Below are 19,803 nucleotides of genomic sequence, written 5' to 3'. Positions count from 1 at the left end.
TTTCACGCCAGTGGAAAAACTTTTATCTTAAAAGCAGCAGTTCTGGGGCTGGGGATTTAGCTCAGCGGCATAAGCGCCTGCCTTGCAAGCAGGCAGTCGTGGGTTCGATCCCTGGTACCGGTAAAAAGGAAAAAGACCAAAAAAAAAAAAAAAAAAAAAAAAAGCAGCAGTTCTGGCACATTCCATTCCCAGCTTGATGATAAATTATTTCTGTCTGATTCTTGACAATAACTTCACTGCTAGTCTTTTGGTGTCCTCAGATAGTATTTTGTACAGAGTCCAGGCTTAGAGTAGGAAGGGTCCTTGGAAGGTCATCTCATACATTGTTCTGCCTTTTAGGCAGAACTGCAAACATACACATAGCCATAATATATTTTGGTTTGCTATAAATCATACACATGTGGGTATGTACACATCCAGGGGCTCTTTGCCTTTCTTGTCACCTTGAACAGAAAGGAAGCTTTCACCAGGACTCTCTGCCATTGATTTAGGTCTTGTGACTTGAGGCATGAATCATAAGGCTCTTTTGTCTACTCTGCCACTGAGAAGAGGATTTCTAGTTCAATTGCTGACCTCCTCCCAACTGTACTTAGCATATTTTTCTGAGATTTAACATTTTGGACTGGAAAAACTCAATTAGATTTATTGATGAACCTTAACTTGATTTGACCCTAGGGATGTAATATGTTCCCATCTCTTCTGTTATTGTCTGTTTAATTTGGAAAGCAGCTAAGTTTTATATTTCATTCTCTTGGGCTGTAGCCAGACTTCCTTGATAATTCATCTGGTCCAGGACGTCTCAGTGGGTTCAGGCTAAATTGTTAGTTGCTGAGAGAGAGAAATACCCAGGGAGGCAGGGATAACTAGAGAGGGGTGCTGTTTGTAAACAGTAATGTCTTCATCTCTACCCACCATCTGCTCCCCATCAGTTTCCTAGGAATTTGGGGAGAGTACTACTAAAGGCAATGATGGGTTTTTGTTAATTAAAAAAAAACAAAGGTCCTAGTCACTTGGAGTTATTTAAAATTACATGAAATCAACTTGCAGAGTAACTCAGAGTGCCTGGGTCTATTTGCCTGTTAGCAAATTGCCTCCCTCTGTGTCCCCTAATTTCCTAGTGGGAGCTCAAATGCTGTGATTTTCATACCTGAAGTAGATCCACCCCATAGGGGCAGGATCAGAGAGTGCCCACATCTGAGTGAGGTTTGCTGGAGTCTTTAGAGAGACCCTTTGACCGTGAAGCTGATCACAGGGCAGCTGGAGGCAGCACTGTGACTACCTTAAATCTGTTACATATTCAAAGGGCTTATTGTTTCTTAAACAGGAGAGGCGAGCCTTGGAACGGAAAATGTCGGAAATGGAGGAAGAGATGAAGGTATGAAGAGATTTTTTTCTTTTTGTATGCCTGTTTTCTAAGTGCCTGCCAAGACTGGATCCTTGAGTATAGGCCTATCCCCTCAAAATCTCACTACAGACTCAACGAGCAGAAGAAGGAAGAGGAAATGAGCATCTTTCCTCAACTGCTTTCTAGAGTCTGTCTACTGTGGCCACCTTGCAGACGTGCTAGGAACAAATGCCACTTTCGATTCAGGGGAAATCTAGACATACTGGAGACAAACCCATGTTGAACTTTTAAGGCTTTTTAGACAATAGCTTCACCCTCAAGAGGTTTGATGAAAAGGCTGGGACGTGTTTTCCAGCTCTGCAGAGCCTCTATTAGGTGTTTGCTCTGTGAAGCCTGAGCATGGCAGAGGCTTTCTTCCCATTTCCCCTCCCTAGCTCAGCCCTTTGCAGAAAAGAGCACAGATTGAGTCATTCTGCAGCAGAATGAAAATTTATTCATATATCGATTTCCTGCCCTGCTCCATTTCCCCTGCAATATTCCTGTGTGCATGGTACCCCCACTAAAACAGCTCGTGAAGGTACAGGACAGATTCACTTTCAGGCCACTGCTTTCCTCTCCCCCTTACCATGACCTGCAGTGACTCTCACTGTCATTAGCCACTTTAACAGACAAGTGCCATTGCCATTCTTTGCAGTTTTGAATGCTAAGATCTGGCAGTCTTCCCAAAAGAAAAGCTACATAGAGAGCATCGGAGAATAAAGAGCCACCCAGTTGTGATTTAGGAGTATCCAATCCCTGCAGTAGGTAATAACATGTGGCCACAATCACTTAGCACTTGCTCAGCTTCTATTTCTTCAGGAATCTTATTTTACTGGGTAGATGTTGGTAAGCACTTGCCTGATGAGATACAAGTTCTTTAGCTAGAAAGGAGAGGCCCTCAGACAGTGTCAGGCTGATCCCAAGTCTCCTTGTTGAAGCAAACATTCCTAATATGTAATTGGAACACTTTAAAAGCTATACATATTGTTCCAGTGGCCCAAAATGTTGGCTATTTACTAAAAAAAAAGCTTTTTGGGACCTAACAAGGTCAGAGTTTTCACAAGAGCTTGTGGTCATAACCTTGTTACTCTTTGTAATTCCAAAGTGAAGAAATCCCAAGCTCTGTCCTGTGCTTCCTACTCACCATCCCAAGGCTATAACTGATAATATTCAGTGGAATTCCTAGCAATGTCTGCTTATATGTCAAATACATCAAATCTTCTGCATTGATTCAAAACAGTGAGAAGGTTTTTCCTAAGATAATAGGACAGTGCCCTAGCACCATTAAACTTCTCGATCATCTGGTTCTTCAAAACTCGCGTCACGGGGGCTGGGGATTTAGCTCAGCGGCATAAGCACCTTCCTTGCAAGTGTGCGGTTGTGAGTTCTATCCCTGGTACCGATAAAAACGAAAAAGACAAAAAAAAAAAAAAAAAAACAAAAACCCGTGTCACTTACCATGCAGAAGTATTCTCCCTCTTGAAGTGGCATGTTTGTATTTCCAGGCAGTTCTCAGTGACACATGTCCATAGCTCCCGGTTACATGGGGTCTCTTCCATCTTTGGAACCCCCTGAGTTATGCCATCTGTACTCTGCTGTTAGGCATCTGTCAGTGATACTCACTAGGAAAGGGCCTGAATTCTGATGTGGAGCATGTCAGTGAGACCACAACTGGTGCTTCTAGTGAGTACCCAGGACCCCAAAACCAGTGTGTACCTACCACAGTCGTGGAACTCTGTGTCACACCCAGCACACAACCTACAACACAAACACACATCTGGAAAATAGCCAGAAATAGAGAACTTGAGGTCTGTTATCTCTGTTCTCATACGAAATGGCAAGTGTGGAAGCCTTTCCTGCTCTAGTCACTGTCAGCTCTGGGTTAAGACAGGCTTACCTGTTTTCTCTGTACTCCGTTAGGCTATGATTACTTGAAGTAGCCTATTCTCTTCTGTTTTCAATAGGGATTATAATACAGGAAAATGTTTGCTCTCTGCAGTGAGGAGCTATTTGCAAACAATTTTAAAATCAGTTGATAAAATTATGAATTAGAGCCCGATGACGATAAACCATAAGTAAACTGTTCTGCAATTTTTTAAAGTTAAAAGTGCCATCCATTCAGTCAGCTGCCATTATTCTCCATAACTAAATGCCTACAGACTGGAAAGCCTTTAAACACAGTTTGCCCAAATTAGAACTAATGGCAGGTTTGCAAACCCTCCAGCTCCTCTTAGAGGACTGAGGGAGGAGCACCAGAACCTCCCAGTCATACCATTGTTATGTTTGTGCCTTCTTTGAACACAAAAACTTCAAATATAGGTAAAATATTCTCAACTTAGTGTGACTGGCTTTAAAAGAGTAAAAGAAAATGTTTAGCTCTAAAGCTCTTTATGCAGATTATCATTTATGGTGACCACCTTTACTAAAGGGATTAGTGACCAGAACCCCTCTCTGCTAGATACCCAGCCAACAGTGCAGGTAACTGTCTTACTGAATCTGTAACTCAGTACAGCCTGGGACCACTAGTCTCTGGGCTTGTGCATATTCAGTCTATATAGATGCACATATCTCCCTGGAGCATTTGACAGGGACTGATCATCTTGGGAGGTTGATTTCCTGTGAGCCATTAAAGATACTCTAGGTGTTCAAGGACAAAAAGTAACTGTGGAGCTTTTTTGTTTGTTTGTTTGTTTGACTCTGGCAAATAAAATAAAAGAGTACAAAGAGCAGATAAAATGAGGAACCATGAGATAGGCTCCCCTGGATATGTGTGGGGCTCTGTGGCTGTGAGAAGGGTTGTGCCTTTCTGGCCTTTACCTGGAAAGGTAAGTATTTCTAAATTTTCTGCCCTGCAGAAACTGCCCAGTCCTGGGCAGGAGTCACATTATATGCCAGCTTCTGACAGGTGTGCATGTCAGTGTGAGCTGTGCTAGGCCTGCGCTTGGCCTTGGGCTGTGCCCTCATCTGACCTGATGACTTTTCCTCCATTCAGCACTACCTCCTTAGCAGACCTTCCCCCCTTCCTTTCCAGGGGCCTTGCATGAGAGGGGCCCAGCAGCCAGTCAGTCCCTTTTTAGGTTGGTCCTGGGAGTTTTACCTTGCTTACTCTGGAAACATCACTCCATTCTTGCCCCTGAGCTCTGCCCTCCCGTCCTGGCTCTGTGCCCTGCTGCCCTCCCATTTTCTTGCCTTGCCTTGTTTTCAAGACTGCTTCCTAGAGAACAGTCCACCAGATTGATTCTTGACTCACTCCTTCATGCTGATAATTTCCAAATTCTTCCACCTCAGTCTGCTTGTACACACATGTTAGACTGAGTCACTTTTATAGTTCATGTCTTGAAATTCTCTGGAGCCAGAGACCACTACATATAATGGTAATGATTGTGTTGAAAGTTTTGGTTCAGTATCAGCATCAGAGAAGGTGAGAGCCAGGACTTTCAACTGGTTCTTAAGTTTGGTCCTTTGTAAACTTTTCCCTGTGCTACACCGTAATCTGTCCCTTTCATGGCCAGGATGCCTACAGTCGGGAGAGGGCTGCCCAGTCCTTACCCTCCATTGCCACTTGGGACTCTAGGGCTGCCCTCCCTGTTTTTCAAGATGATCACTCTCCCTCTTCGGGGAAAAAACTAGTCAGCAGTTTGTCTCTGCTTGTTTTACCTTTTCACTGTTTTTCCACTCATGCTATCTTTCATTTCCCCACTGCTCCACTCCCAAACTGTTGTTCCTCTAATCTTTCATTTCATCCTTCTTGTCATATGAGACTTTTCTCCAATGATTGGTGACCCACAGGATTATCTACCCTCATTGACAATACTCAATCTGGGTAACAAACCATTTCCTTCTTCCCAAAGAGCTAATGTTCTCAGTGTCAGAGTGAGACGGTCACTTGGGAAAGATATGTATCAGAGGAGGCACACTGTGATAGAATCTCATTTATTAAAGACTTTAAGTCTCTTATGGTATACATAATATTAGGAAAGCTATCTGGGCTGGATTAAAACGTTGGTCCTGCCAACTCTATTACAGCTAGACATTCTTAAATTCTCCTCTTCTGTTCAGAATGAGTCTTTATGAGTACCACAGTGTGAACTAGGATATAGAGAGTATAGTTAGTTGTGAATCTAGGGTACGTATGATCATATGTAGTGGAGTAGAAGCAGGTTAGCAGTTCCAGAATCCTAGACAGGCCCTCTAGATTGAAGAAGAGAACTGGCAGGATTAACGCTGCTTCCTAACAAAGCAGCTTAGAAAGCTGTCCTGTCCTTGTCCAGTTATTACTTTGATATCTGTCACTTCACCCTTTTAAAGAATACATGCCATATACAGAAAATACTTAAATAACAAACCTCTTTTTCTTGTTTTATTTTTTAAGATAAAAGAGATAATTCAGAAAGAAAACAAATGGAAGTAGGAGATTGAGTAGTGGGTTGGGGAAGAGAGAGAAAGGCCGCATCTGGACTTAGGAACACTCCAGACCTCAGCTCCAGTCCAGATGACAGTGAAGAAAGGTCCTGAGGCTGAGAAGGTGGACTGCCATTCTCAGAAATGGTCCCGATGTGCTTTTGAGAGCCAAGTGGCTGTGTTTATATGGCCAACCCTTAGCATACTTAGCCCTTACCCAAGAATGACAGGCACAGCTCTCTCTTTCCTGGCACTTTTCTCCATTGCATGCCACTCCCATGCATAATTTCTCATTACTCTTGCCTTCCTCATTTCCTTTCTTGCATGCAAACTAAAAACAAAAACAAAAAATCACATGGTATCTTTGTCCTACTTTTTCTCCTCTGGTCTGTCTTGTCTGTCTGTCTGTCTTGTCTGTCTGTCCCCTCCGTGTCTCACTCTCTGCAGAACCTCCACCAGCTAAAACAGATTCAAACCTTGAAGCAGATGAACGAGCAACTGCAGGCTGAGAACAGAGCCCTGACCCGAGTGGTGGCCAGACTCTCGGAGTCCATCGAGTCCTCGGACACCCAGGAGCTCTAGTTCTTGCCTTTCCTCTTCACCTCACTTTCCTCCTCCACTACTCCAGGCAGGTTTACTGTTCTTGTTGGTCCCAGAAACCCTGTGCTCATTCCTTCTAGCCAAGCCTTTGTGTGCAGGTTCTTATAAAACTCCACCATCAGGAAATGAAAGGAGCCAAGATTGAGATCATAGAATGGGACATAATAGCCTAGGCCGGGTTGCGGAGGACTTCCCTGGGCCAGCAGTGTATTTGATAAGATCAACACATTGCCTCCTCTTTTGCTAAATATACATTTCTTCACTTAGCTACACAAAGATACGTGTGTGTTTGTGTGTGTGTGTGTGTGTGTGTGTGTACCTATGTACATACATGCATACATATTTCTTCAGTGGGATCTTTGTCAACCTGAGATAGAGCTTTCTCAGTCATCATTAACCAAGTACAACACCTGTAGCAATTGGGGTGGTTCTGGATTCCAAATTGTAGTTGAATCTGCCCTAAGAATTAATACAAGTGCCTGAGCCAGCCCCAAGAATTAGTGGTTTGAGTTAAGGCCCCACCATCAGTATTATTTTAAAGCTCTCTTGTTGATTCTTTTGTGCAACCAGTGTTGAGAACCACAGCCTTTTGGATAGCAGACAGAACTAACTTCCTGCATATGACAGCATTGCTGAGTGAAGAGGACTAGAACTAAAGGCTAGACCTGTTCTGACCCCACTTTGCTACCAACAAAATCATCCTCTATTCTACTGTTGGAGTAGGACTTTGCCTCCTTCTGCAAGTCTTTCCTTTCTTTTTCTTCCTTGGGAGACATTTCTGTCTCAAATCTGTAACAAATCTCTGAACCTATGGATATTTCCTTCTCCATCCTGTGTATGCACACCGTGATAAAATATAGCCTATACATAAATGAAACCCTCATATAGGGAGGCCTTTCCCACAGAGGCCAACTCTGCAAAGGAGGTGACAGGCAGTGAAGCAGAGAGCATAGATTGATTTTCAGCTGAGAGCCAAAAAAATGTGTTTGGCAAACTGTTACCTTCCCCTGGCTGTGAATCTGAAAGACAAGCTCACAGACAGCTTATTTTCTCATCCCAAGATAGTGTGATGGGGTCACCGCTGCTCTGAAACGAGTTTTTAATTTTCAACAGCAATCTAATTAGTCCCTGACCAGGGCCTGTTCTTTTTCCTGCCTATTTGCTTTTGCCTTCAGGGTCAGTAGCTGACAACTAATATCCACTAGAACTGAAGCACTCAAATTATAAGGGCTGAGCTAATGTCCTGCTGCAGATGCTATCATAAGCAGAAAGAAAATTGAAAGAGAAGTGCTACCATTGCCTGGCAGTGAGCAGCCACTGTTAGTCCAAGTCGATGCTTTAAAATGAGCCTCAAGATTCCGAGAAACAGGGCCTGGGAACGGGGGAACTTGGGGGTAAAGGGCATGCTTACCATGCATTAGGGCCTTGAATTCCATCCCCAGCACCAAAAATAAATAAATTAAATAAATTTTGACATGGAGCAAAGTAGAGATCCCCAAAGATGCCCCAGTTATTTTTAGTGTCCCAGTAGGAAAGGGGGCAAAATTCAGATCTCATCTTCCCAGTGCTTAATGACCATGATAATACCTGCTTGTCATTTATTAAAGCCCATACTGAGTGCTTTAGATGTTTTTCTCGTTGATTCCCTAGAACCATTGTACATATTTTTAAAATACAGTCACAAATTGAGTAACTTCCCCCGGGTCACTCAGAGATTAAGTGGTAGAGTTGCTCAACTATGTTGTAGTCACTTAACTATGTTGGATTCCAGAGTCTGTGTCCTTCCCCAGATGACTGAAAGCTGCCTGCATATTTGGCACAGAGTTTTAGATGTTTGTTAAGCACATGGCCTAAACAATGCAAGAAGGATCTGTTGAACAGCTATAGTTGGCCCAGAAATGCAGCTGAGGGATGAAAGATAGCATTCTGCATCCTCAGCACTCTGACTGTGGAAGGTTAACTTCCCAAAGAGCATTTTCCTACCAAAAGAGTCTGCCACTGTGAAGAATGCCCTTACCCGTTATGTGGACTTCTAGAGTAGGGATAGTAGATTATGGCCCATTCCTATGGCCCATAAGCCATACCAATAGTTAGAAAGGAAATCAAAGAATATTTCATGACACATGAAAATTATACGAAACTTAAATTCCAGTGTCCAGAAATAAAGTTTTGTTGAGCTGATCTCTTTGTGTTATCATTGTGTCTTTGGGGCTGCTTTTTGTTACAGTAGCAGAACACAGCACTTACAACAGAGACTCTGCAGACCCTGACATAGGTACTATCTGGCCCTTTCCAGAAAAGCTTGCTGACCCCTGCCAGAAGGAAGGACAGCTAAGCCAAACTGGCAATGCGACCAAGAGATTTTACCCCTTTTTTAAATAGTCTCCTGGAGAAATCCTCTTCAGCATGTAGTTTAATTCCTTTGCCGATAAAGTAAAAGGGAGGACTCCCTTTCCATGGAGTTGGAAGCAAGGCAGCTCAGCAAGGCTGATTCTGAGGCCGAGGGCTCTGATGGCTAGCCTTGCCCTGGTGCCCTTCGATGCTTCCTTCCTGCCTCTTTAACACATCCCTGTCATAGACTATAGGAAGCAATATTTGAGAAAATGTATGCTTAATGGTACTTTTCCAAGGTGTCTTAACATCAAACTGTGGTAAGATGGAAATTTAGCAATTAAGAAGCTGATGTTCAAGGAGTTAAACTGTTAAGGCTTTGTTAAACCTCATATTTGTATAAGTGCTTCCATATATCTTCTTCTTTAATCATTCTTTAACTTAAAGCGAGTATCAGATAACACATTCATTTCCCCCTTTCCCCCCTTTCTTTTGAGAATGAAGTTTGAGACCTTTCCCCTCTTGATTTCTATAATTCCACTTCTTTTGCTTTCTGACACTGCCATAAAAGGTCAGTTGTAACGTGTTGTATCTGTGAAATTGCTTTGTCCTATTTTTTTTCCCCAAATAGAGTTTTCTTTGTTTTGTTTTGTTTTGTTTTGCATACCAGGGATCAAACTCATGACCTGGAGCTTGCCAGGCAGGCAATGTGCTGCTGAGCTACATCCCCAGCCCAGAATAAAGTTCTTAATGTGGAAATCATGAAAGTTCAACCAGTTATTTATACAATTAAAAAATTTAAAAAAAAACACAGTTTGATTTGATGAACTGCTAAGCAGTGAGATGGAATCCATTCCCACCTATGAAGTCTTGTTATAGTAAAAAGGCTTTCAGAGTCTCACCCAGGCTGCGCACCCACTGTCTGTATTACAAAAGAGATGGCAAGGTGAAAGATCATGAGGCCACCCTGGGCTGACGTTTTCCTAAGTCATCTAAATGAGTTTCTGAGCACTCAATTCCAATAGGTTGCAGGGGTAGGAAGCATGCATGAAAGAGAGCTGCCTTGATTGATTTGGAAAACAGGGTCAAGAACTAAAATTTTACTTTGATATTTTCTGGATTAAAGTCTTCTTGGTGAAGTTTGCAGGTTACTTGCCTGCCCTCCTATATGCTTGGGAAAGCTCATAATGGCAGTAGAAATACTCAGTATGGCAAACACGGTAGCAGACATCAACACACTTCTGCTACTCCTTCCTGTGGGCCCCACAGTGTTCCTACTTAGTGAGGGAGTAGGAAGGGTGTTGTTGTTCTATAGATCACAGAATTGGAAATGCAGATATTGAGTGGTTTGCCTAAAGTAACACAAGTTACTAATGATGTGACAGTATCATTGCTGGAATTTCAGTTTCTGGGCCATGAGTTTCAACTCCTACTGCTACCTGTAATGCAAGTATGATCTTTGGAGTTGAGCACACCTGGTTCAGTATCAGCTGTACCACTTAAATAGCTGGCTGCCCTGGACTCATTTCAAAAGCCCTAATTCCTTCATGTGTAGGAAAGGGTACCAGCTGATGACAGAGCCATGGAGTGCTAGTGAAGCCCTGTACACAGTGCCTCCCTTCTTACTGATACTCAGTAATGTTTTCCCTACTGCTCCCTTGACACAGATTTTTATATATCCATGATGGATGTGTGCATACTCATATATACTATACCTGTGTAGTCCTTTTCACTGCAAGACTGAAGGAACAAGTATTAATCCTTAAGATACAGTTAGATCCCTGAGTGGTTAATGGCAGAGGCAAGAGCTAGAATCAGACAGGCAAGCCTCTAAAACCTAGCCCTGGCTACTCTTCCCTGTGGGCATTACCTGCCGTGGTGGTTGTGTAAGTTTAAATAACTGAGCAATCAGAGGACATCTGTGTTCAGCAGATGAGAGAGGTAGGTTTCCAGAGCCCTCGTGGTGACAGTGTACTTACCCTGTAATGTAAATCTGGATACCAACGAGGCACACACATAAAACTACCCTTATCAGTAGCCTATTAGAATTTTTCAAATGCATGGCATAGTACTGGCCAGAGCGCCTGATCATATGACAAAGAGCTGGATATCCAAGCTGGAGCTTGCTTTTTCCTTTGTACCACAAGTTGAATAACACTATGTGTAATATTCCAAGATGGCAGAACTGACAGAATTGAATCTTCACTCCTTCTCTCCAAGTGTCTGTTTCTTGGAATTGTATACCACCCCCAAAAAACTGCCTATAGGCCATTTGGTGTTTTTAGTTATCAATGGACAATTAAAGAGAAATTAAATATATGTGTATTGCTAACTGTGTCTTACAGCTCCATGACCATCATATCTGTAACTTCCATGGGCTTTAATAGTTGAAAGTAGGTGTGTGTAGCATGACCAGCAAGAAGCTTGGTGCTGGGGCTGGGGATTTAGCTCAGCGGCATAAGCGTCTGCCTTGCAAGCAGACAGTCGTGAGTTCGATCCCCGGTACCGATAAAAAAGAAAAAGACAAAAAAAAAAAAAAAAGAAGCTTGGTGCAGTCTAGTCAGTGACAGTGCCAGGAGGAGGGCCCTCAATCATCTTGTGCACAGGTGGCAGAAAAGCCTAGTACTACCCCTCAGGCTATTATTTTCACAGGGTATGAAGCAGTGTCCTCCTTTAACTCTTTTAGGTCACCCCCTTCCCCTGGCTCCTTTCTGAATTCCTTCCCGTGTCCTAACCAACCTACTTGGCATTCTTCCCAGTTTCTCTAGACTACAGGTATGTGTGAGGGCATAGACAATTAAAATAGCTACTGACTCAATGGAATAAAAGAATGTGCAGTATTGAAACATAAAACTTGTATAAAAGAAATAGTACTGCTAAATAGGCTACTCAAAAGATAAAGGGCTGTGGTCTTCCTAAACATTTAATTACCAACTCAATAAATAGAAAGATTCAAAGGCATGTCATCCTTGGGAGAAAGGGAGGAGGCAGTCACTCCAGGCTCTAACATCCTCTTTCCTCTGTCACTACAGGTGTTAACAGAACTGAAATCTGACAACCAGAGGCTGAAAGATGAAAATGGTGCCCTCATCAGAGTCATCAGCAAACTGTCCAAATAAATTAGGTTCCACATTGAGGAGTGAGGGGACAGAATTTCCTGCCCTACTCTTTTATCCAGCCATTGCCTTCCAGCCAAAAGAAATGAATGTTTTGGTGGAAGGCCGCTTCGTCTTGAACCTCTTCAGTCACCTCCTCTGCAGTTTTCTCTGTACTCTGAATGCCCGGTTCCTCCCACACCCCCATCTTGAGTTTTATGACAGTATCAATTGAAGCATGATTGTTCCAAGCCGTCTGGAGAAGGCCTTGTGGAGCACACTAAGCTCAGCCTTGGGCCCCAGCTTCTGATGCTTTTGTCTGTATTGGATTTGGTTCAAACCATAGGCTTCTGCCCACAGCCTTACGCTGACCCAGCATCCTCTGATATAGGTGAGTCCTGTGCTGGCAACTCTAGGATCCTGTCTGGGAAGTAAAGAGAAATGACAGGATAGCGAACAAATCACCAGACACTCTGGAGCTACATTTCTTTAGAGTCCAAGGTGACCATGACTCTGCTTCAAGGTTCTGTATCCTTCCCCTGACTCATTTTTATTTCTTCTAACAGTAACGTAGCACCATCCCTGACTAGCCTGAACCTTTTTCTTCCTTCATGCCTAGCCCTTTTTCCAGCGCTTATGTGACGCTGGCCTCTCCTTTCTGTCCTTTCATTCTTCCTCCACACTGCCTGCTCGCTTGATTGTGTAAAAGCTGGAAGAGAGCATCTGACCTCACTTGTTCTCAGCCATTACGGAAAACCTGGGGGCTAAACAATCATCACTCTGGTGTCTTGGGGACACCCCATGAGCCCTGACCCTGCAAAGCGAAGCCATGGTATGAATGTCAGCCTGTTTCCTTCTCCTACTTGTCTTCTTTCTGCAAGGTTATTTTTTGTACTAGAAAACCTGGGCTGTGGATCCCCGTTCTCCTTTGCCTCCCTTTGACCTTGTTTCCTCTTTGCTCTGGCACCTGCTCCTGCTGAGAAATGAAGTCACTGCAAGGAGGTCCGGGTGGTGGAGAGGGCCGGGTGGTGGAGAGGGCCGCTTGTCAGGAGCTGGACTACAGAGTGAGGACAGGGCTAGGGAGGACAGGGAGATAGTGAAAGTAAAGGATCTGAGGACACTCGTGATATAACAAGACTGTCGGCCCATTATGCTCGGGAGAATGGTGATGAATTTGATTGTTTCAGGTGGTTAGATTTGGGGCAGAGACATTTGTTTTCTTAACAACTAACAGGAAAAAACGACAGCTTGGAAAAGGTTTAAAGGGATGAGGTACTTCCAACCCATCAGAGTCGTGGAAGTTAGAGTGGCAAGGCTAAGTGATCCCTTAATTCAGTTTTCCAGTGGTATCACAGCTTTAACTATTGTCAGGTAGCCTCTGGTGGCCGTGCATTTATTACTCAGGGGTTAGGCAACACATACCCAGAGAGTTTCTGCCGACAGCCTAGTTCGGCCTGTGAATTCTCCCTGTAGGCCGCATCCGGTCTTTGTAGCTCTTCATGTGACATTCTTTCCTTTTCACGTGGTTGGTGCTCATGTTTTTCACAGTCCTTATAATCATTACTCACCTGGCATGCTTTCCATGCCTGTCACATCTTGGCCTTCTTGCTTTAAAATATGCCCAGACCATAACAGAAGTCTCCATAATTACAGCACACAATTAAACCATTAATTTTCAGTGATGACCCAGTGTTAATGTGAATACTTCTTTTGTAGGAATTTTATCTCTTCGTTCATTTTGAGGGTACAGATCATTTAAGGCCCTGTCATTTTAGTGTAAATAGTGACAGTGCAGAGAGTAGTCTGTCCATTCCCTTAACATGTCTTACCTCTGTTAGTTTCTTTCCTGAAACAGCAGTGTCATTCTTTGTGACTCTTGGAAACATCCAGCACCCTTTCAACAGAAGGTGTCATTCGAGATCCCAAGGTTCCAAATGGGAAGCATGTCTTATCTGACAGAAACCCAGCTTTAGAGTATCCAGATTCTCTCTTCCATTGTTACCCATTTTTCAGGAGAAGCTGTGCCTACCTTGGGACTTTGTATCGTCACAGAGGCACTGTAAGCTCAGTTCTCAGGACATGCAGAATACGACAAGAATTTCTGCATCTTCTACTGTAAGAATTCCTTTCACTCTGTGTAGAGGAAGTCAAAAGGGCATTGGCTAAGTGATTCTTATGGCATACCTTGGATATTAGTAAAGACATTATTGTCTCTTTCATAGGAAAAGAAATTTGGATTATAAGGAAGACATTTTGAGCCTTTTCTATTCTGTAGACCAGGTAAAAGAGTTACAAAGAGTCCCTCAGATCCCTTTGTGCCTTTCAAAATATGGGAGGCAGGTTTTCAAAACTTTCAGATTGGCATGACATCTCTACTGGCCTACACAGCCCTTCCATGATAAAGATGCTTTTTGCCAGGAAATTTTCCTTGTGACAAAAGATTTTCAAGCTTTTTAATCTCAGGAATACTGGATTCTAAGGTTAAGAACTCAAAAGCATTAACCATCCTAAGTAATTTCAGGCACTTTCTCTTATACTCTTAATTTTATTAGATAACATTTTCAATTCTGGTCTCTTCAAATTAAACATTATTTCTTTACAACTATGTTGCGTGATAGCTCTACAAGGTAATGGTTAGAGACCTCTAGCAACCAGCTCTTTTCTGGTGCCTGCGCCCCCGGTCTCCTGTGCTTCTGCTGCTTGGCCAGTAACCTGCTTGGTCTCCTCAGTGGCCACTGACTTCCTGTGTGGTTTAAGTGCTCTCAAGCACCCTGCTGCAGCTCTAACCTGGGGTAGCTACTTGCTGGCCTGCATTGTGGGCGTGGCTCTCTGTCACTTTAGTCTCCACAGGAAGTATCAGAATAGAGAAGAGTGTATTCTTGGACAGCTTCATACCCTGTTCCCATTGCCACACCTCTGGGAGCAATGATTGGGCCATTCCTGAGATTCTCTGGCTGGGATTTGCCTTCCAGGGACTGCCCATCCTTCCACGTAGCTCCAGGGTGCAATGACCCAGCCCCATCCCTGACTCTAGTATAAAGGTTAGGTGCATTGAGGGGGCCACCGCCAAAGGACCTGAAGTACAAGTGTCCCATTAGCCTCAGTGTATTCAGGATCCTGGGCTGGTCGCCAACACATTTCCTAGGGCCACCCTGTTCAGGATTTGCCCTGGTTTCTTTCCCTTCCTCACCCACAGAGACCTAGATATATTTGCTGCTCTCTGAGGCCACAGGTGGGTTTCATGTGTCTGTGGAAGATCCCATTCTCTCTGTGCCCCCCCTTCCCAAAAAAAACCATGCCAATTTAACAGCTTGCTCAGAAAGTAGGGAGGTTAAAATGCTGCTTCATAGACTGTGAATTCCACTAAAGCATGCATACTGCTGGCCATTTCTCCACTAGGAATGTATAATTGAGCCTTAGATGAGGGAGAGAAACTCACAGCCCATGCACTTTACTAGCTCTCTTAATTTCTGGCTCCTCACAACCTGCCTAAGCCACAGACATTCCCCACTTCTGGAGGAACTGTGGCCGCTTCCTGACAGTGTGGGCACTCATTAGCACACACTGGTGAAGAAAGGACCCTGCAAGGTGTCACCAGCTGTCCTGCCTGCAGCCTGCTTTGCATGGAAAGTGTAAAGATCCAGCAGCTAGGGAAGGAGGAAGTCCCTGTCCCACCCCACCACGTGAGCCACTGGGTGCACTGGAGTTGTGGGAGCCTTCTCTCCTGAGTGTTGCCAGGGGTCGTAGAGCTGCACCGTGCATACCCACACTGTACTTAGCTCAACACATTTATCAGTCAGAGTCCCTCCCCAGTGCAGAGGCAGGCTTGTACCCTCAAAGTATGACTAGCTCTGGGCAGAGCGTGAGGCACTGTGAGAAGATAAGCCCCAGGGAGTGACCACCTGTGTCCCAGGGCCAGCTCCCATTAGCCATGTGACCTTTGGCAAGGTAATCTTTAAAATCCCTTCTGGCTTAAAATTTCTGTGATTTACTCATTCTTAGGAAGATCAGAACATTTCTTAGACTTGAAATTATTGAAGCAGAAATTTCTTTTAGAAAATTTCTTTTAAGTTCAAGAACAAAAATTGTTTTCTTTCGGATTCAAACTGTAACATCATGTCAAGGTTGACTTCTCATCCTTGTTGGAAAGTGAGTTTGATATTGAAGGTAATTGAATGCTTTTGCAGTTGTTTTCCTCGTAATGGTGTGGTAAGAATATTAAAACCTGCAGAGGTGGAAATTGGAGCATGTGAGGAAATGGATAGAAAGCAATTTGTTGCTGGCAGCCTTTAGACAAATTGTTTTAATAGGAAATAGAGCTGCTGCTTCATAGGTTTCCACAGCTGCCGTTCCTCGGCCTGCTCAGAGGTAAGCTACTGTGGCTCTCAACACCGAGACAGCAGGCTGCATTGTATTGCTGCTTATTGCCAGCTGGTTCCTGGCCTTGAACTCTGCCTTGCAACAGCGAGAGAACTTTCCTATGTAAAACTTAAGCTTTTAGTTCCATGGAGCTACTCCCCTGGGTTCTGAGTCATCAGAAGTAGGAGGCCCTAGTGCTGTTCAAAGAGTCTTTTCTTTAAAGCAGGTCTGCAGAGATTTCCAAAGCAGTAAGCATTTATGAGCTACCCAGCCATGCTGCGCAGGGCAGCACCAAACTCAGAAGCCGACGGGTTTGCATGTGAGCATAGCAGAAGGGCAGGGACCTGGGACATGGAAGTGGCTGCATGCTGTAGTGTGTAAAAGGCAGCCAACCTTTGAATGTGGAGTAGAAAGAGGCAAAGCACATGGAAATGAATTTGTCTCACCAGTGACTTCATCCCTCAGCCTCCAGCTGAGCAGAGATTTTAATCAACTTCCTAATGGGCATTGACACTTCTCAGGAGCTATAGATCCTATCAGAGACAGCTATTGATCTCTTATGTTCTGATTAGATTGGGAAACTCGATCCAGTTCATTACAGCCTGGGAACTATTGTCATCACAGCTACTAAGGGAGAGGTATCTCTGAGAGCTGAGGAAGAACACACACAATCAGCCAACCAGCCAGCTACTGAATGGTGAGGGAGGATGCACTTGTTTGTCCTTAGGAGCTGCAGCTGAGGGTCAGAGTTGAACTGGGGCATGGTCTATAGCTGGGGTCTGAAAGCCCTGCTGGGGAAGAACTGTCAGTAAAAGGTAGAAACATCTCAAGACCACAGTACTGACAGATGCGTTCTTGGCTTGAGAGTTGAGGCTCACTCTTCTGGTCTGTGTGCATCCATGTGCACTTGTGCTGGCCTGGAGTTTTGAATGCAGCCTGGCACATTCTTGATCAGAAATGAGAACTTGGAAACTAATTTTCCCTAAGTCTGTTGTTTTATCAATTCCTTTCTTTCTCTCCTGCCCTCTTCCAAGACTTCTGTGCTGTTCTCATCTGCTTATCATTTTAGACTGTGAATCTGCCAGAGTGATAGTTATTTCTCCTCCAAATTTTCCCTTCATGCTTCCAGTAAAATTTTACTTGGGTGGCCCCTTAAGGTGATATCAGAGTGCCTGATCTCCTTCCAAAATAAGCATACTGTGCTCTCTTTCCCTCTCCTCTCCTTCCACATTCTTTATTCCTTGCTTTCCTCACTTGGACCCTCTGGTACTTTACAGAAAGTTCTCCATGAATCAGTGAGAACCAGGGGGAGTTTATACATATACACCATCCACCACCTCCATCCCATTCCTTCCAGTTTGAAGTTCCCTGCTGTGCTAATGCCTCTCAAAGATGAGGGGTGACTTGTAGGCTTTGCAGGCCTGAGGCTTCTGAGACTGTGGGCAGCTTTGTCTAGTTTGTTCTGTCTTTGTCCCGAGAGGGTAACTGGTTCCAGCTTAAGGCATCAGAGTGTGTCTCAGCACAGCTGGATCCATGTGTCAGTGCATCTGTGACAGCAGCTCAGCCCATCCCTCCCTGGCAGGAGGAGGACTCAGAAGAGGTGCACCACCTCTGGGGAGCCTCCAAAGAGGCTCTATGTGCTCCCAAGAGCAGAGCTGGGCATCAGAATACAGATCCAAACAAGGATGCGTTCAGTTCGAGTGCCAGCTTGAATTTGACCCTTGACCCTACCTGAAATCTCTGGGCTTGCTGGTCTTCCACTTGCCTGAACCCTCAAACAGATTTCAGCTTGTCCTCGGGTACAGAGGCTGAGGAAGGAAGAGGACGCCGGGAGGCAGGCTGCAGGGCAGAAGAGGGCTCTGGGAGGGTGAGCCCTATGGAGGGTCGGGTGCCACCTGGCTGGCTCTTCAAAGAGGGCCAGGATTTCCCAGGGAGAGAATATGTTTTGCCCTTGCATCCGTCTCTTGGAAGAAGACAACAGCCTGTTCCCAAGGGAACGGTTCAGACCCGGGCTCTTGGCCTTAGGGTTTCCCCCTTCATTCTTGCCTCTGCCCTGACCTTGATCAAACAGAGGTGAAAAGAGCAGAAAGGACTCCTCACCTTACTTCCACCATAGTTACAGCACCAGATGTAACTTTTCAGCTGAGCTGTGTGGGTTTAATCAGTTCACTGTAAATACACCTGGAGTATTGAGGGAGGGGAAGCCAGCTCACTTTGTGAACTGAATGTATTTTTATGCAATTTTGAGTGGCCTTTCAACCCTGAAATGGATTTTGTTTTACTGGTGGTTATTCTATAGTTATTAAGTATTCTGTGTTTGAAAGTTTGGGAAAAATAATATTCACATCTCTGTGATGCCTATAAACACAACAGTATTTATAACTCAGTAAAACTGTTTTAACTTTGTGCAGTGAGCTCTCTCATGGGGCCCTCATCCAGCAGCCTCCTACAGCTTCCATCCTAATATGGATCTTTTAGCTATTGGTCAGTTGCCATCTCCGAGGGCACCAATGCGTTGCCTCAGTGGGTCCAGCTGAGCCAAAGCCTGCAGGGACCGCTCAGAGGAACCATTACGATATCAGGGTTTCAAGTGACTAAGGATAGCTGGGTGCAGAGAGCAGGACTCCGTGGGCAACAGCCTGCTGCCTCAGGGGAAGGGGAGGTCCCTGCAGGTGGTTCCTCCAGAACCACGCCCTAAGATCCAGACTCCAAGTGCAGCTAACTTGCTGGTCCCTGGGGTGACATCTAAACTCCAAATGAAGGAGCCCAGCCCAAGGAGGAGCTACAAGGCTGGCAGGATTTGTGGGTGGGTGGCCAGGTCTGACCTCGGGCAGCCAAGGTTTGGATATGGTTTCTCTGTACAGCAAGCCCTGCCTTGGCTCTGCTCAGCCCTGTGTGTGCCGCCAAGCGGAAATCCCCAATCACTGACTTGGAGGCTGTCAGGGAGGAAAGATTCTTTTCCCTTGCTGTCACCCAGCTGTTTGTAGTTCTAGCAGCAGAACCCACATATGATGTCACGGTTGAAGAGTTCAGAACTATCCTGGGGCTCGAGCGGGGCTGCTACAGGCCAAGCAGTATGTCTAATACCAGGGGTCCTTGAATGCAAATGTCCTGCGTCCACTACTGGATATGGTGCGGGCTAAGCAGAATGTTACCAATGGTGACATCAGTGGGGCAGGGGACAGCATGCACAGCCTTGCTGCAGCAGAGCAGCCCACATTGTCACCCAGGAGACCCTCCCAGTGCTGTCCCTCACAGCCATCCAGCCTGCACAACCTCAGGGACCGAAGCAGTGGCACAGGACATGTTTCAGGACCCAGTTCCTCATGCATTTGGGCCTGGAGTGTCCCCGGTCTTCAAGTAAGGGGACAGGTCAGGGTGGGAAGTGGAAGAGGACACCAATCTTTTCCTAATCTTGGGGTGATCATTCTGCCTCACACACCTAAATATTCCAGACCCCTGCCCTTCATCCTTGATGGCCTTGCCTGGTGAGGACAAGACATTTGGAGTGCTTTGCAATGGGACAATTCAAGGCTTTATGGAAATCCTTAATTTTCAAACTCCCATGCTATGGTCATTCCCTAGGCCCAGCTCTACTGGAAGGCAGGCAAGAATGTGGCCCCCCCCAGCCTC

General features: G+C 44.9%; 1 protein-coding gene across 12 annotated transcripts in view; it reads left to right on the top strand.

The window, feature by feature from the left end:
* Ppp1r12b (protein phosphatase 1 regulatory subunit 12B) overlaps positions 1 to 18,576 on the top strand; it is a 235,775-nt gene extending 217,199 nt beyond the window's left edge. For 8 of the 12 annotated variants that reach the window (XM_063240119.1, XM_003474830.5, XM_063240118.1 and 5 more), the window contains 3 exons: positions 1,325 to 1,375; positions 6,233 to 6,413; positions 11,749 to 18,576. In XM_063240119.1, coding sequence (XP_063096189.1) covers positions 1,325 to 1,375; positions 6,233 to 6,367 — 186 coding nt within the window. In that variant the 3' untranslated portion in view covers positions 6,368 to 6,413; positions 11,749 to 18,576. The remainder of the gene's footprint in view (positions 1 to 1,324; positions 1,376 to 6,232; positions 6,414 to 11,748) is intronic. The other 4 variants (XM_003474831.4, XM_063240120.1, XM_013157927.3 and 1 more) reach the window with 1 other exon arrangement.
* The last annotated feature ends 1,227 nt before the right edge of the window (positions 18,577 to 19,803 follow it).

Source organism: Cavia porcellus, unplaced genomic scaffold, assembly GCF_034190915.1.
Source record: "Cavia porcellus strain 051 isolate PalLab524CR breed Dunkin Hartley unplaced genomic scaffold, mCavPor4.1 scaffold_29, whole genome shotgun sequence".
In the NCBI taxonomy this organism is placed as follows: domain Eukaryota; kingdom Metazoa; phylum Chordata; class Mammalia; order Rodentia; family Caviidae; genus Cavia; species Cavia porcellus.
Note: the sequence above shows the minus strand (reverse complement) of the source record. Positions and strands in the feature narration are given on the sequence as shown.